The sequence below is a fragment of the Gracilinanus agilis genome, chromosome 2 (assembly GCF_016433145.1).
Source record: "Gracilinanus agilis isolate LMUSP501 chromosome 2, AgileGrace, whole genome shotgun sequence".
Lineage (NCBI taxonomy): Eukaryota > Metazoa > Chordata > Mammalia > Didelphimorphia > Didelphidae > Gracilinanus > Gracilinanus agilis.
In genome coordinates, this window is record NC_058131.1 from 454,191,137 (window position 1) to 454,207,325 (window position 16,189).

General features: G+C 37.7%; 1 protein-coding gene across 1 annotated transcript in view; it reads left to right on the forward strand.

Annotated features, from left to right (window-relative positions):
• Positions 1–3,615: 3,615 nt before the first annotated feature.
• The window catches only part of SLC10A1 (solute carrier family 10 member 1), a 37,695-nt gene continuing 25,121 nt past the window's right edge, over positions 3,616–16,189 (forward strand). The window contains exon 1 of the mRNA XM_044664798.1: positions 3,616–3,992. Coding sequence (XP_044520733.1) covers positions 3,616–3,992 — 377 coding nt within the window. The remainder of the gene's footprint in view (positions 3,993–16,189) is intronic.

Genomic DNA, 16,189 nt, shown 5'->3' on the forward strand with positions numbered 1-16,189 from the left:
TGTACAGTTCTTACAGCACTATTGTGCCATAAGAAGTTATGAGCAGGTTAATTTTTTTTAAACTTGGAAAGAATAGCTTGTGAATGTCCACCTCCAGAGAATAAACTAAAAAATAGAAACATGAAAGAAGCAATCTGCATATACATTTTAAAAAGGCTTATTTATTAGTCTTACCATAGAAAGTATATGCAGCAAGAACACATTAGCACTTATAAGTAAAATATCTCTTTTGCCTAAAGACAAAGAATTGAGAAGATTAGCAGGGTAGGGTGTAGTGACCCATGTAGCTTCAAGATGAGGCTGCTGTGCATTGTGAACAGGTCTTTTCAATGCCTTTAGGTGACCAGAAAGCCATGCTAATATTGCTGAAAGCTTCTAGGAAGCTACATCAAAGGTGATGCAGTTCTGGGCCAAACAAGTATTTAAGTTCAGAATAAATAAAATGAAATTTAAATAGAAAACAAAACTGTTGGGGAGGAATTTAAAAAGGGGCAAGATACAGTTTTAGTCTTTCTGGATTAAGGATACAGGGTCTTCAAGATAAAGTCTTTTAGTTTCTATGCTTTTTGCCTAAAGAAGTTATTAATTTATCCACTACTTTGCCTGAGTAAGTTACTTATATAACCATTATAGATCTGCTTCTTGGAAATGTTGAGTAAGTATTGTGTTCTCTGTGGTTGGCAAAGAATTTTTGACCTTCTGTTCCCTCAGATCCATGTCTTTCTTAGCAGTTGCACTAAGTCATTGTCAAAACATGTTGACTTGTGTATTTGTCCAATTACAATTTAGCTTTGAATCCCCACCCAATGGTGATATACAACCTGTCTTGTAACCTTGTATTCTGGTAAAATTTCAGTATTTCTAGTCATATGACTGGCATAGCTCTCAAATATGTTTAGATATTATACATAATATTTATTCTTGGTATAGAATTGATAAATGAATGAAGAGAACATAGTACTCAACAAATAATGCATAATTAATCATTATCTACCAAGGGACTGAAATCTTTCTATTAGAATCCCTTCAGGCATTGGCCTGAACTAGGTATTCCAGGAAATATTCTAGTTGGAATTTGTTTAATTCCTTGCTGCCATTCTTTACCATATGAGCAAGGAATGCCCACTTGAGGCTTGATTCACTAGATGAAGAAGTAGAAACTCAGGAGGTATTTTGGATCCTGGTATTCGTGGCATGGGGTAAACTCAAGATTGAAGCAGACATGGTAGAAGACTATCAGACTAGACTATATCATTGTGATCTCAGACTCGTCTAAACAAAACTAGCCCATAAGAAAGAAAGGTTAGTGGACTTATAAGCATACCCCAGGAAGAAAGAATAGTACCACTGGTGTTTTTTTTTTTTTAATCCTTACATTCTATCCTATTAACAAATCTAAGACAGAAGAGAAAAGGCTAGGCAAAAGGGGTTAAGTGACTTGCCCAGGATCACACATCTAGGAAGAATCTGAGGTCAGATTTGAACTGAGGTCCTCCAGACTCCAGGCCTGATGCTCTATCCACTGAGTCATATATAGCTGCTCCCATTATTATCATTGTTGTGGCATCCTTCCTCCTCTGATATTTAGCACAGGTATCTCTACCACACTTGTATAATTTCCTTTCTTGTTCTCCAGCTCAAAGTCTCCATTGCTCTGAGCAGGTGATGAAGGGGCACTTAGGGGTGAGAGCATCATTACATTCACATACTGGTCCAAGAAGTCATCCAACAGTGTCTTCTCATCCATCCATCCTTGCTGTTTTTCTCATCTTCCTCTGTCCCTCTACTGTGATACATAAGTGCCAAATGTTTGCCACTAAGCAAAGAAAAGAGACATGAGGATAGAAAAGCTTCCACATCTTTCTTTTTTTAAATAAATAATAATAGCTAACATTTATATAGTGCTTACTATATGCTGGGCACTGTGCTTTACAAATATTATTTCATCTGATCCTCACAACAATCCTGGGAAGTAGGTGCTATTATTATCTATAGAGGTCCTGCTCTATAACCAGAGACTAATCTGAATGGCCTGGGTGGTCGTCAGATGCAAAGAATGAAACAGATTGGAAGCACGGCTTGTCAGCTCATTGTGCTTCAAGAAATACTGAAGGAGCCACTTTATTATAAAGGAAATTAAAGATCCCTTTCCCTCAAAAGCCCAAGAAAGTTTCCCACAGTTACAGAGAGCAAGATTTTTACTATAGTCAAAACAAAAACCTTAGAAGCCTCCAGGCGTAGACAAAAACCTATGCTAAACTATCAACTAAATGTGTTATCTTTAAGTGGAGCCTGGGACATCTCCTTTAGGTCGGAAAGCCCCGTCAGTTTCTCGGCCTTGATGGCATTAAACAATTTTTTGAGCCTCATTATTTTACTTTAATTCTGGGCAAAATGCCCTGCCAAGGGTTAGGCCTTGGCCTTACCAGCCATCTGTGTTCTCGGGCAAAGGGGAACAGAGTTAGCCCCCCTCCTGCTGGAGTGCTGAGAGCCCAAAGCTTTTTTAATAAGACTATAATGTATTTTGAAGGAAGGTGAGAATTATGAAAGGAATCAAAAGAGGAATCTCAGATTTTTATCTTAGATATCCCACACCTGTCTCGTCCCGTATTTAGATAGGGTGGAAAGATTGATACATGGCTCTGCCGGTCTGTATTGATCTTTTGAGGGGGTCCAGATAAAAATATCTACTTGAGATTCTAATTTCTCTTAATAGCTCCCGACAATTATCCTCATTTTTATGGATGAGAAAACAGGTCACACAACTAGTAAGTGTCTAAGGTTGGATTTGAACTCAGTTCTTACAACCTAGCTGCCCTAAAGTTTTCAGGGCAATTAGGAAGACTAGAGTGTTCCTTGAGGACAAAGAAACTCTAGGAACAATGATCCTGTTCTTTCTCAATTGAATAAGGCATTCAGGAAGGCATAGCCAGCAAAGGAAGTAGGGGCTTAGCTGCCATACCTTCCAAGAATATCACTCTGGGAAAAGAGCAAAGGTCAAACATAAGCCTAGGCTCATCTCTTCTTGAAATCAGTACCAGTGTCCTCTCTTGAAACAGGAGAAGAGATTCTCAGACTCAAGCAGGTTAGAACATGGTTACTCTGAAATCCTGGCAGATCCTTTGAAAGAAGCAGAAGAATGGACTGAATGCAATTTTTGTACCGATTCTCTACTATTGGCCCACAAGAATCACTGCTTTCAAGGAATGAGGTAAAACTCAGTATTTCTCATTGACGGTTTTTAGAAAGAGGTCTGGGAGTTGGAGGTATGGAATATAAACTGGATGTCTCTTTTGGTGGTCTTTTCCTATGATGCAACTAGTAAAGGTGGGGAAGGAGAGAGGGCAAAATGTCTGGAATTTGCAGGGAGATATAGAAAGCTGGGGAATTAAGCAAATAAGAATAGAGGAATAGTACAGATATAACTCTATGTTCTCTCTTCACAGGGTAGCTGCCAAAGAAATTTACAATTGCATCACTTTCTATTTACTCAAAATTGCATTTTGTACTAAAGTTCTAGGAGGTGCTGTAGAGAGCTAAGGGGAAAGAAGGTGTGAGAGCACTGTCAACCACATCCATATTCTACACAGAAGTCCCAGAGGAAACTGCAAGAAGATGGAGGCCAAGATTTGGGGCTCGAATTTCACCAATGCTTCTTCTCCCCTCAACTTTACTCTACCACCCAATTTTGGCAAGCGTCCCACTGACCTGGCTCTCAGTGTCATCTTGGTACTCATGCTTTTTATTGTCATGATATCCTTGGGGTGTACTATGGAGTTCAACAAGATCAAGGCTCACTTCTGGAAGCCCAAAGGGATCATCATTGCCTTGGTTTCTCAATATGGGGTGATGCCACTGACAGCCTTCGCTCTGGGCAAGATCTTCCATTTGAACAATATTGAGGCCCTAGCCATCTTGATATGTGGCTGCTCCCCAGGTGGGACCCTGTCCAACATCTTTAGTCTGGCATTAAAGGGAGACATGAACCTCAGGTAAGATAAAGGTAGGAAAAGATGAGAGCAGAACAGTCTGGTATTGAAAGGACACCTGACAGGCACCCACAATTCAGTTAAAAAAAAGATTAGAGTTGGGTTACAGTGTCCTGTGGGAAGCTAGTGGGGTTCATCTGGTCAAGGTGCAGCCTTGGAGTGGGAAGGATATTAATTGCTTAGTATCAACTGCAAACCCTGGGTATCTAATGGATAGGATTCCAAGTCTGAAACTTAGTTTAAACACTAAGATAATGGGAACAAGTTAGTCTGGGAATATTCCTCTCCAACACCAGAGATAACTCAAGCAGAAGTCCCAAGACTGCCCTGAGAGACTATGGATTTGACTCATGGTAGACTTGGGAAACCCATAACTATCATACTAGCTCCAGAGTTCTCTGATTTGAGACAGATCTGAGAGACAGATTGGTTCTAGCTCCCTCTCAGCCCCATGAGAATGGAATGAGAATGGAAGATTCTCATTAAATAGGACCCTGAATTACCCAGAGATGAATACCCAAATATTTTCCAACATCACCACAACAAAACGCACACACACGGCAACTCAGTCATTAGAAATTTTTTGATTTAACCCAATGAAGAATTAGAATGCTGCAAGAGCAACTAAATACACAACCCAGGGAGGTCTAGCAACACATCATTACTAAGTTCCTCAGTGTCTTCCTGTAGGATTAGTAGATCCCAAGCAGTCTAGTCCTGCTACTTTCAGTCCTATTCCTAAGGGTATTCAGGTTAAGTACTAAATAGTTGTAAAGGCAAAGAATACTTTTTACTTTTTCTGTATCTCTCACAGTGCCTATGATAGTTCTCAATACTTTTTGGGTTCTTGGGTTCTTGGTCAATTCAGCACTAAATCATCCCAACTAGACTCAGCTCTCTCCTGTTTTCAAAGACCTCCTGTGAAAAATATTCCACTCTATCTTAATAACTCATTCTATTCTTGATCAATCTTGATTCTTAGTTAATCTATATCTCCTATGATTAACTGCAATTTTCTCTTGTTCCCAGAACATTACCCAATAGTAAATGGGTAGTGGAATCAGCACCTGGTCCTTCTTTCCTGAACTGTCTCATTAAGAAAAACAAAGCCAAATTCTAGAAAAAACTCCCAATGATATAAACTAAAGGCCCAAACTAATGAAAGAAACCTGAGAATTTGTGTTTGAAGGAATCAGATAGGGAGAAGCTCAAAGCTTTCTGCCATATTAACAAACCCTTTCTGGGACAAAGGAGAAGAGGATAAGTGATTTCCCACAGAAATCTTTTCAAGGGCTATCATAACCACTACTCTTAGCTTTATCTTAATCTCAACCCTACCTGTTTCCTGATTAGGAAAGCTGACTAGCTTTTTCTTCTGGCCTCAGTGAAAAGAATTGCTAATCACCATTTTGTAGAAAACAAAACCTATTTATACTTTAAGAGGGTCTTGCAACAGAACACATCCTCAATGCAAAACCTATAGTGGATGTTATACTGAAGCTGGAGTCAGGGAGACCTGAATTTAAATCTAGCCTCAGACACTAACTAGCTGTGTAATCCTGGACAAATTCCTTAGACTTAGTTATTTCACCTGTAAAATAGGATTAATAATTGGCACCTACCTCATAGACTTTTTCTCAGGATAAAATAAGATACTATTTGTGAAGCACTTTTCAAACTTCAAAGCAGTTTATAAATATGAGTAATTTTTATTATTATTGCAAGAAGTCTGGACATGCAGATGATATGACCATTATGGTCCCAGATTTAACATGTTAAGATAGAAGGAAAGGAGTAATCTAGTAACTTATCTCTGGGACTATAGAACTTTATTTTTATTTATTTATTTATTTGGTTTTTTTAAAACCCTTAACTTCTGTGTATTGGCTCCTAGGTGGAAGAGTGGTAAGGGTAGGCAATGGGGGTCAAGTGACTTGCCCAGGGTCACACAGCTGGGAAGTGTCTGAGGCCGGATTTGAACCTAGGACCTCCCATCTCTAGGCCTGACTCAATCCATTGAGCTACCCAGCTGCCCTGGGACTATAGAATTTTAAAATGTGGCATATCATCATCTCTCTTTTCCTCCTATCCCTTTTCCTCCTTCTTCTATATTTGGACATGTCTTTGGAGCTGTAGTTACCACAGGATCAAGAGAATGTAAGATAAAGAATTTTAAAGTGAAAGTAAAGATCATCATATTTCTATTCCCAAGTTCAACCTTGAAAAAATAATTTAATCTCTCTGAGTCTCAGTTCCTACTCTATAAAACAGGGAATTGGGTTAGATGGTTTCTGAGGTTTTTTCCCATCCTTCTATGCACTAATTTATAAAAAGTAAGAATTAAAGCCTAAAGAAGGGTAATGAATTGCCCAGGACCACATAATGAGGCTTAATTTCTAAGCATAATGTCTAAGCACAGGAAAGCAAATAAGAGAAACAAAGTCTCCAAGCCAAAAAAGAAGTAGGTTTATTAAGAGATGGTGGTTTCACAATAAAGCCAGACTTCTCTTCAAGACCAAAAGACCCAGGGCCTTGTGAGAAGACTTCTTTTATGTCCAAAGAATCATTGGTAGAAGAAGTCACTTGATGATGACTTGAAAGTCACTCAATACACAAGGGGGAAGTGGGGGAGCCTGAACCCTACTTTCTAAGCCTGATGATGTCAAGGATGATGTATATACTAAGGTAACCAGTGTAAGGAGGAGGTGCCAGGGCCCCATGCTGGGCAAAAGCCTGATGATGTATACTAAGGGTGTATACAAAGGTGAAGGGGTGTCACCAGGCTTCTAAGGGAGGCAAAAACCTCTATGCTAATGAAGGCCAAGTCACAAGTTCAAGACCATGATTGTTGAGGGTGCATGATATAGCAAGTTATAGGCTAATACTAAAACTGAGGCCTTATGCTAACAATGATTAACTATGCTAAAGCAGTTCTTTATTTTGATTCAAAACCTCAAAAACTTACACTAAAATAAACACAAAAGGCCTACTAAAATCATCACTTATGCTAACATTATTTAACTATCTTAGAATTACAATTATGAATAACTCAATACTACTGCTAACATTAAAATCTAATTTCATATAAGGGGTTAGGGAATTTTTCACTCACACTATCCCTCCTCTAATTAAAAAAAACTGCTCACAGTTTTCTGTTGGATCATTTACAATCTATGGACGACACAAATTGGGGGCGGTGAGTAGAATGATATCATGAGTGGGTACAACTTAAGTAAAGATACATCATCAAAATCACATGTAAGAACAATAACAAAAAGTACAATAGGGACTAGTTAATGTTCCAGAAAATGAAAGTTACTGATTTTACAGTCCAGGAACAAAACATGTTGAAGGATGCTTAAGGATAGACACATGTTCAGTGTGTACCTCTCCACTGTTGTCTTGAAGAGCATAAGATAAAGTTCATGCAGTGTAGGTGCAAGCTAGCTCAGAAAAGTCCATTCCAAGAGCTAGAGATGAAAGACTTGTTTGTAGGGGTGTCAGTCACCAGCTGAGGTATTCCATGCATGGCTTTAGCTTCCTAAGAAGGGCCAAGTATCTTACAGATAGTGTAATATTAAATATACCATAACAACAATATTAGAAGCAGGTAATTCCCACAGTCACTAGAATCCTAGGTACTATTTGCACTGCGTCCCAGTTCACTTCTTGCAGAAGTCTTGCTTTCTCTGGGGCTCCATGTCCTAACAGAGTCATAAACTCTGCCCAAACTATACTGTTGTGGATCCAGTATTAAATAATACAACAGGTACTTGAATAGGATTCAAGATATTACCAACATCTTTGAAAGAGTTCATGTCTAAAAAATACATCTGAAGAACAATCTGTAACATATGCTTAGAAGCAAGCTAACATTTAGAAAACTGAGTAATATAACAGTTTATAATTATAAGAATAACATTTAAAAAATTATTAGCACTTATTTAAGAATGAATTACAATAAGCCACCACTATTAAACCATGTGATTGTCCATGAGGATGGATCCAACCTAGATGTAATATCCTCATTTATAGGAGTGTTGTGCATTTTGCAAAGTATCCTTTAGTTATATTTATAATTCTCCAATATCATTAATGATAACAATTTATATATATGTATATATAACCAATATAATTGATTAATTATAGCACAGGCTCATTTCATATGAGCAAAAATTCATCCTGAAAGCTTATTACAGAGGACTAGATGTATATAACGGTAGCTGTTATATTATGAGCCAATCCCTCAAATTCCAAAGATGAGTTCTCTAAAGAATCTTTCACTACTGTAATTCTGAGTTTTAGGGATCACTGCCCAAAAAATTCATGCCCAGGGCTACTTCCATGTACTACTATTGGATTAGAACTTTCCCAAATAGATCTCTTATTTCTATGTCATCATGCAACTAAATGTCTTGTAAAGTTGACTCTCACCAAACCTATATGATTTTGTATGGTTACAGTAAGGATCAGAGAGGCTACTCCGCATATGCCATCCTAACCTGAGGGAAGAGAGGGAAAAGCTTGACCAACAGAGATATACAATTGTCCAAGGGTTACTAATCCATAGGATTATTGTTTGTGTTGTTGAAATTGACAGTTGCAAAAGCAAAATTATTTTCTCTTTTTTTCTGGGATATATGTAACAGCACAGATGAAGGGAGACAAATTGCTTTCAGGAGGTACTTCAAAACTAGAACCTAGTCTAATGGTAGTATGAAAAGTCCTATAGCTAGACACACACAAGGTGACATTTGATAATAGATACAAAATATTCAGAGGAAAAATTCTTGACTTAAAATGGACACAATGTGGCATTAACAAATGAGGCAAAAAAACTAAAATATGTTGTTTATAGATTCTCCTGAACTCATAGGGACCACCACCCATTTTGGTGAATTTTGTTGATGGAGTTGTTGACAAATCCAACCACTCTGAGGGCATAGCTGATTGGTTTGATACAACTTATGAACTGTGTAACCTCATAAAGTGACTAGAAAGTGTCCTTCCATTTCTGTGTGCTTTATTATTCCTTTGACTAAAGTGATGACTTTGTGTAAAACTGTGGGCTGGTCACCTGGTAGAGTTTAGCCACCACATGAGAGGATGAGGTTGAATACCACCAATGAATACTGTCCAAAGGCTTCAAATCTATTTTAACATAGAACGTATGTCTATAATATAGTCTAGGGTAATATAATTCATGACAGTACCTAGGAAATAAGCACATTTGGGTATTCAGAAGCTCAAAATGACAGACAAGATCGAGGTAACAGATGCTATCTTAATTGTGGGAGGACTAGGAATTGATTTCATGGGATCTGTTCTAGATTTCAAGTCCTGATAGATATATTCCTCCTGAATATTTGATTTTAGGGATTTTATTTTAGATAAAAGTTATGAGTTCCACAATAATTTCCCCCAATCCTCATTTAGTACTATTCCTAACATTTAAATAAATATTGAATTCTCTGCTTGAATTTATAATTATATCTATCTTTAGTTAACCCCTGACCTCTTGTGATTGACACAGAATCTAAGTTCCTGAAAACATATGAGTAAAGAAACAGAAGATTTTGTGATAGTAGTTGTAGATAAATTTGCGCCAGAGGAAGTTGGGGAAAGAGCAGACCTTTTCTTGGGATTTCATCCCTCAGGTCATCAGTTGGTGGATACAGTGGGAACTTCAATTTGTATCTTTTGTTCCAACATGCCTGTTAAGAATTTTGTTGGTCCTCCTTGATATTCCCCTTCTTGTCTATAGCACAGTTTTCTTCATTTTTGTCTATTGTCGGTTGCCTGGGATTTTTTGTTTTAACCTTTTATGATGTCACCCCATGTTTTCTATTGTCCAAAACCTCACAATAAATGGTTAATTTGTTCATATATGTTTTAGTATTTTAACACAAAAGGAGGGTGTGTTTTTTCAAAAGCATATTTTGCAGGTATTAATAAAATCATGTGAATTTTATTGTTTTTATTATTGGTTTGGTCAATTATGTTTATAGTTTTCCTAATATTGAACTAACACTGTATTCTTTGTACAACTATAGCTTGGTCAGAGTGTATAAACATTTTAATATATTGTTCTATTTTGTTTGCTAATATTTTAGCATGAATCAGATGCATTGGTCTATAATTTTCTTCCTTAGCATTAACTCTAGTTTAGGTGTCAGGGTCATATTTTTCTTATAGAGTTTGATAAGACCTCTTTTTTTCTCTATTTTTCTAAATAATTTATGTAATAATGGAATTAATTATTCTTTGAATATTTGATAGAATTCATTTGTGATCCATTTGGTCCTGTTTTTGTGGTGTGGTAGAGAGGGAAGAATAGATCCTTTATTCCTTTTTTCTTTTTCTGAGACTGAGTTATTTGAATTCTTTACTTCTGTTATATGAATTTGGGTAGTTTATATTTTTTATAAATATTCATCCATATCATTTAAGTTATCAATATTATTATTGATATTATAATATGTCATATAACTGGGCAAAAATAGTTTCTTATCTTTCTTCTTTGTTGTTATTTTCCTTTCCCCTTTTTGATATTTGTAATTTGGTTCTCAATTTTATCAGATTAGCAAACTCTTTATTTCATTAATTTTTACAAATGAAATGTTCATTTTATTGATCGAGTCCATCTTTTTATTTTTCAAATTTGCTTAGCTCTCTTTTGATATTTTGAAGTGTGTGTGTGTGTACACATGTGCGTATGTTTCAGGTTTTTTGATTTGTTGCTTGACAAATATGTTGATTTGTTCTCTTTTGATGATCTTTTTGATCTAGCAGGTAGTGGGAACATGGTGATGTCCTAGAGAAGTCAAGATTCTCCCATTAACACCTCTGAAGAACTATAAAAATGTACCAGGTTAAAAACAAACAATTAGAATCACCTTTTAATAAGCCTCCACTCAGCCCAAAAGTTCACAGAAAGAGAACTAGAATTCTGCAAAAACCAAAATAATTTAGAATAGATGCAAAATCACTCCACAATGGTGGGCGCTACTTTGGAAAAGTCCACTATGTCATGAATCCCAGCAGCACTCAACACAGGAGGAAGCATCCCCAAGTTTAGTTGTGGCAGATTAGGTCAGAGCAACCACAAAGTTCCATGGTAGGACCTCAGAGCCCAGAAAAGGGAAAAGACCTCATCCAGAGCCTTATATAGGAAGAACTTGTGAACCTAGTGGGAAGAGGAAAGTCTTAGGCAGAGATTAATGACACAGCAGCTCTTGAGCATCAACATCAGTGGGGAAGGGCCCCAAGCTGAACCCAATGTAGGGGTTATCCCAAGAGCCCTTGGAAAAAGGAAAGTCTTAGGGAGAGCCCAGTTTGAGAGTCTAAGGGCTGATTAGGTCTAGTAGCTGCCACTATAAAGAAAGGAGAAGTTGGAATATAATATTCCAAAAGGGGAAAAGCCCTTAACAATCAAGAATAATCTACCTGGCAAAATTTTTTTAAACCTACATGGGAAAAAATGGGTCTTTAAAGAAACAGATGATTTTGAAATATTCCTGATGAAAAGGTCAGTAGACATTTTGAAATAGAAACACAGGAACCAAAAGAAACAAAGAAAGATACATTCATTTGTTAAATTAGAAGGGTATATGTGGGAACAAATTGTTTAAAAGCTAATGAATGATAAGAGATAACTATTTTTTGAGAACTTTAATATCGTTAAGGTTCATGGAGAAAGGTAAATATGACAGAGGGCCTGTAGGTATTTTTTGTCGTTTGTTGTTTGTTGTTTGTTTTTTTTGGATTCGGGAAAAAGATAAAAATGATTGAGACAGGGGGCAGCTGGGTAGCTTAGTGGATTGAGAGTCAGGCCTAGAGATGGGAGGTCCTAGGTTCAAATCCGGCCTTAGACACTTCCCAGCTGTGTGACCCAAGTCACTTGACCCCCATTACTCACCCTTACCACTCTTCCACCTATGAGCCAATACACAGGAAGTTAAGTGTTAAAAAAAAATGATAGGGACAAGGGATTATATTAGGGAAGAAAGGAGCTGGTAGAATTGGAAAATCACTATTATATAATATAAGTACATAAAATGAAGACAAATTAATCATAGTGAAAAAGGATAAAAGGAATGGACATTTTGTAAATTTCACTTTTATCTGAACTAGATAAAGGAAAATTTAATACTGTTGACTTTTAAAAAAACACAGAACTATTAAGTAGTCATAAAACCACTCTTTAATCAAGGGAAAGGGGGATTAGGGTTACTTGGCTTCTTTTGCAGAGCTGCGCCTTGTGCAGAGTCTAAGAATTGAACACTGCTTCGCTCTGCTCCCTGACATCCCCCCCCCCCCACCGGGAGTGACACCGCTCTAGATGACGACTCCAAGGAACAAAGGAAATTGGGGAATTTATATACCATTTGGGAAGATCCAGGGGCTGGGAGAGATGATTGACTTTATACTGACAGGATGGGATTTACAATCAAGCTAGGAAAAGGAATCATAGCTAGAGGCTAGGGTGTAGGGGAAGGGGTTACTTACACAATGGATTCTAAAGAATGGTCCCTGCCCAGGTGTGTCTTCCTGGGAAGGGAAAAGGGTATTTAGCATTTACCCTGGGGTCCATTATTCAGTCTGCAACTGCAAGCCTGAGATTCCATTCAGGGTGGATTCTCTCGGGAACAGAGAACAAGCACTAGCTTTGGGGGTCTCCAACCTACAAGCTATTTCTAAACTTGGGGTTCATCATATCCCACTAAGCCACAAGTTTGGGGTCTCTTGATTCCATGTCGACAATACAATCACATCTACCCTCCCACACATACTCTTGGTGTAGAAATACATGAAATTCAAAAAGGAATTAGAAGATAGGTCAAAAGAAGGTAAAGGAATAAGTAAAGGAATAGTCATAATCAAAACAAACTTTAATGTGAAGGGGGAATTTTTGTGTGTGTGATCAGATTTGATAAACATTTATTAAGGGCCTTTTGTAAGCAAAATTCTATGTATGCAGAAAACCAATCTCTGCCTGCAAGAAGCTTACATTCTCAAAAAAAATATTTTATTTTTTATTGTCATGCAAAACACACTTCCATATAGGTCCTTGTTGTAAGAGCAACTCATACATAACCAAAACCCCAAAATAAAAGTTAAAAGAAAAAAAGATAGGATAGAAGGAAATATCCAATTAATGATTGTGACTGAATATGGATGAGATGCCTTTCCAGAGTGTTTCCAGGTTAGAGTTTCTTTTAGGAGATAATTGGTAGGTTCTATTTTCTCTTTAAACTCTAATAGATCTGGGCACTTTTCTTATATTATTTCTTGAACTATGATGCCATAATATTTCTTCACGATATTTAGTATTTTCTTCTGTTAACTCAGATTTTCAATCTCAGTTCCTGGTTATAGATGTTGGATGGGCTGGGTTTATTATGTTTGGTTCTATTCCCAATGTAGTCTAGATACCATTGCTGATATTGATCTTGATGAGGTGGCTGGTATTAGACCCCAGCCTCAGCTTCAATGCTTGCCTTCTATCTCAGTCTCTTGGTGGTCCACTGTGAATTATGACCTTAGCCAGTCTTTGTCTTTTCCTTGCATAATTCCCAACCGAGATTTATTTCTGTCTCTTGCTATGTACCTCCTATGCCCCAACAGGATGTTGGAAATCACACTCTTCTCAGGCATCCTGCACTGTTCCTGTTCCTGGCATCATGGTACTCAGTTGATTCTATCTACTGCTGGGGCCCTCAGAGCTTGGCAGAGTCCACAGTTGGGCCATGTCTCCCGGTTGAGTCACCTATAGATATTGGTTCTGTCCTGTCTTTTGTTCTGACAAAATAGGGCTACAATCTTCCTGTAGGTTGCCAATTTACTGGTGCTTGAACTCCCTTGTGATTCACATTGTTGGAAATGTTGGCAGGTCCATCTGTGGCAGCTTGGACTAGCTTATCTGGCACAGTTCTTTTCCCTATCTTTGCTAGTTTCTATGTATAGGATATTGTGTAATTGAAATTTTGAGGTTTCTGATCTAAACTTCCTGTGGAAGTTTAGGGGTCTTTCAAACTACATTTCCCATGATTCCTGGCTTACGTAATGACATAGGCAGTTACATAATGATGTGGACCAGAGGTTAAAAATGAGTGGTTGGGCTTGCACTGTCTCTTTTCCAGCTGAAGCAGCATGGTGGCGGAGGTAATGGTGGGTCTTTCAAACTGACTCTTAGCATGGCATGTGGCTTCATTTTTCTATTGGCTACCAATAAATCTTTTAATACCCTCATATTTTTAAATGTATCCTTTTATATCCATTTTATTTCTTACAATATACATGACTGGACCATGTAATACAAAGACGTTCTTGGTCTTTGTGTAGCATAGATAAATATCTGGTCTGGGATTTGGCCTGCTCTGTCTTTAAGAAGACTGCAACTTTTATCTTTGCAGAAAGTAAGAGAAGAAGGTTTGGCCAGCACCATTATCAGTGAATTGGGAAGGGACAGATAGGAACCTGGACCAAGATAGTTTGGTGATCGCTTTTCTACTTGCCTATACAAGTGGTATCAGGCTAGAATCATAATATGTGTGTGTACACCCATATGTTTGTACATATATATGTAGATTCTAGTGGTACAGTAAGGGACTGAGAATAAAAAGCTCTTTATCTGATTTCTCTAATAGAAAGGGTAACACAGCTTACTTTGGTCAGCTTAACTTCCTACTACCAAATACTGGTTACACAAAAGACTCTCCTGAATGGCCAGTAAACTTTCTTATCAAAGTAATCAGTAAGTAGAAATCAGGGAAATGATATAGATTATAACAGACAAATGAATTTTTGGTTAGTCATTTCAGTCATGCGCAACTCTTCAAGATCCTATTTTCTTAGCAAAGATACTCAAGTGGCTTGCCATTTTCTTCTCCATCTCATTTTACAGCCTGGGGCATATAGAGTTGTGACTTATCCAGGGTCACACAATTAATAAGGGTCTGAGATTATATTTGAACTCAAGTCTTCCTGATTTCAGGTATGGTACTCTATCTCTAAGCCACCTAACTACCCTACTGTACCACCTTGCTGCCCTGGACAAACGAATACTCTTTGGCTTGGAGCAAGAAAGGCTCTTGCCTTCCCAAGTATAGATAGAACAATCTCATTAAGGAGAGTCCACTCTGATTCTCTAGGGTAAATGGAACTACCTTCCATTGGCTCTAGGGAGATCTCCAGCCTGCCTTTCAAACAGTTCACGTTTGCCTTTCTCAACCATTTCTCCCAAGTTACTTCTCTGAAGTGCATCTACCTTCACAGCATCCTGTGCTCAGAGGGGTGCCTCAGTCTATCAGGAGTTAGGTCTCCCTTCACATGTACCATATATGCACCTTAACAGGACTTTCCCTAGAGAGATAGATACAGATAGAGTAGTCATTAGAATACAACAGAATAAATAAGCCCTTTGACTTGGAAACAAGATAAAACTTCCCCTCAGGCCGGAAGAATACAAAAGAGGAGTTTACACCCAACCTCATTGGGCAGAAGTGTTATACATGGTAACTTTGTCCTGTTGGCTGGCTTCACTGGTGCAGCCTGTCTATGATGCTCCACAAACTTCTGGTCATCTTTTGGTGCAGTTCTGGACTGCATGGAAGACTTTGCTTCCTATTTCTTTCTAGTTTCTATCATTATTAGTCATCCTCAGACCCTTTCCAGTATTTTCTGGGATTTGTGTGGTAGAGAGACTTCTCACTACATCATCTTAACTGGAAGTCCAGCAAGAGAAATAAAAAAAAATTGTTTTAAGGCAGAGATTAACATGACTTGAGTCTGAGAAAACATGGAAAAGGCAGCAAGTCTGTTGTCTAGAATTTGATCTGACTGTTTAACTCAATCACATAACAGTTTGTAGTGTTTTTCAGCATGTTAAAGAGTCTAATTATTATGTTGATCTATGTTATGAATAAGAATCAAAAACTGGAAGAACTGGAAGGAAGCTTGTAGAGGTCAGCTGGTTCAGTCCTACCATTTTACAGATAAAGAAACTGACTAATAACAGTAGTTGATGTTTACATAATGTTTAAATTTTGCTAAGACCTTCACCTATAGCCTTCTACAGAAAGCTTTTTCTGATCTCCTGAAGTGCAAGTGCCGCTTGGTTTTTTTTTTTTCTAACCTTTATATTTATTCTGTTGTTGAGTTGAGCATGACTTGTGATAACTCCACTTGGGATTTTCTTG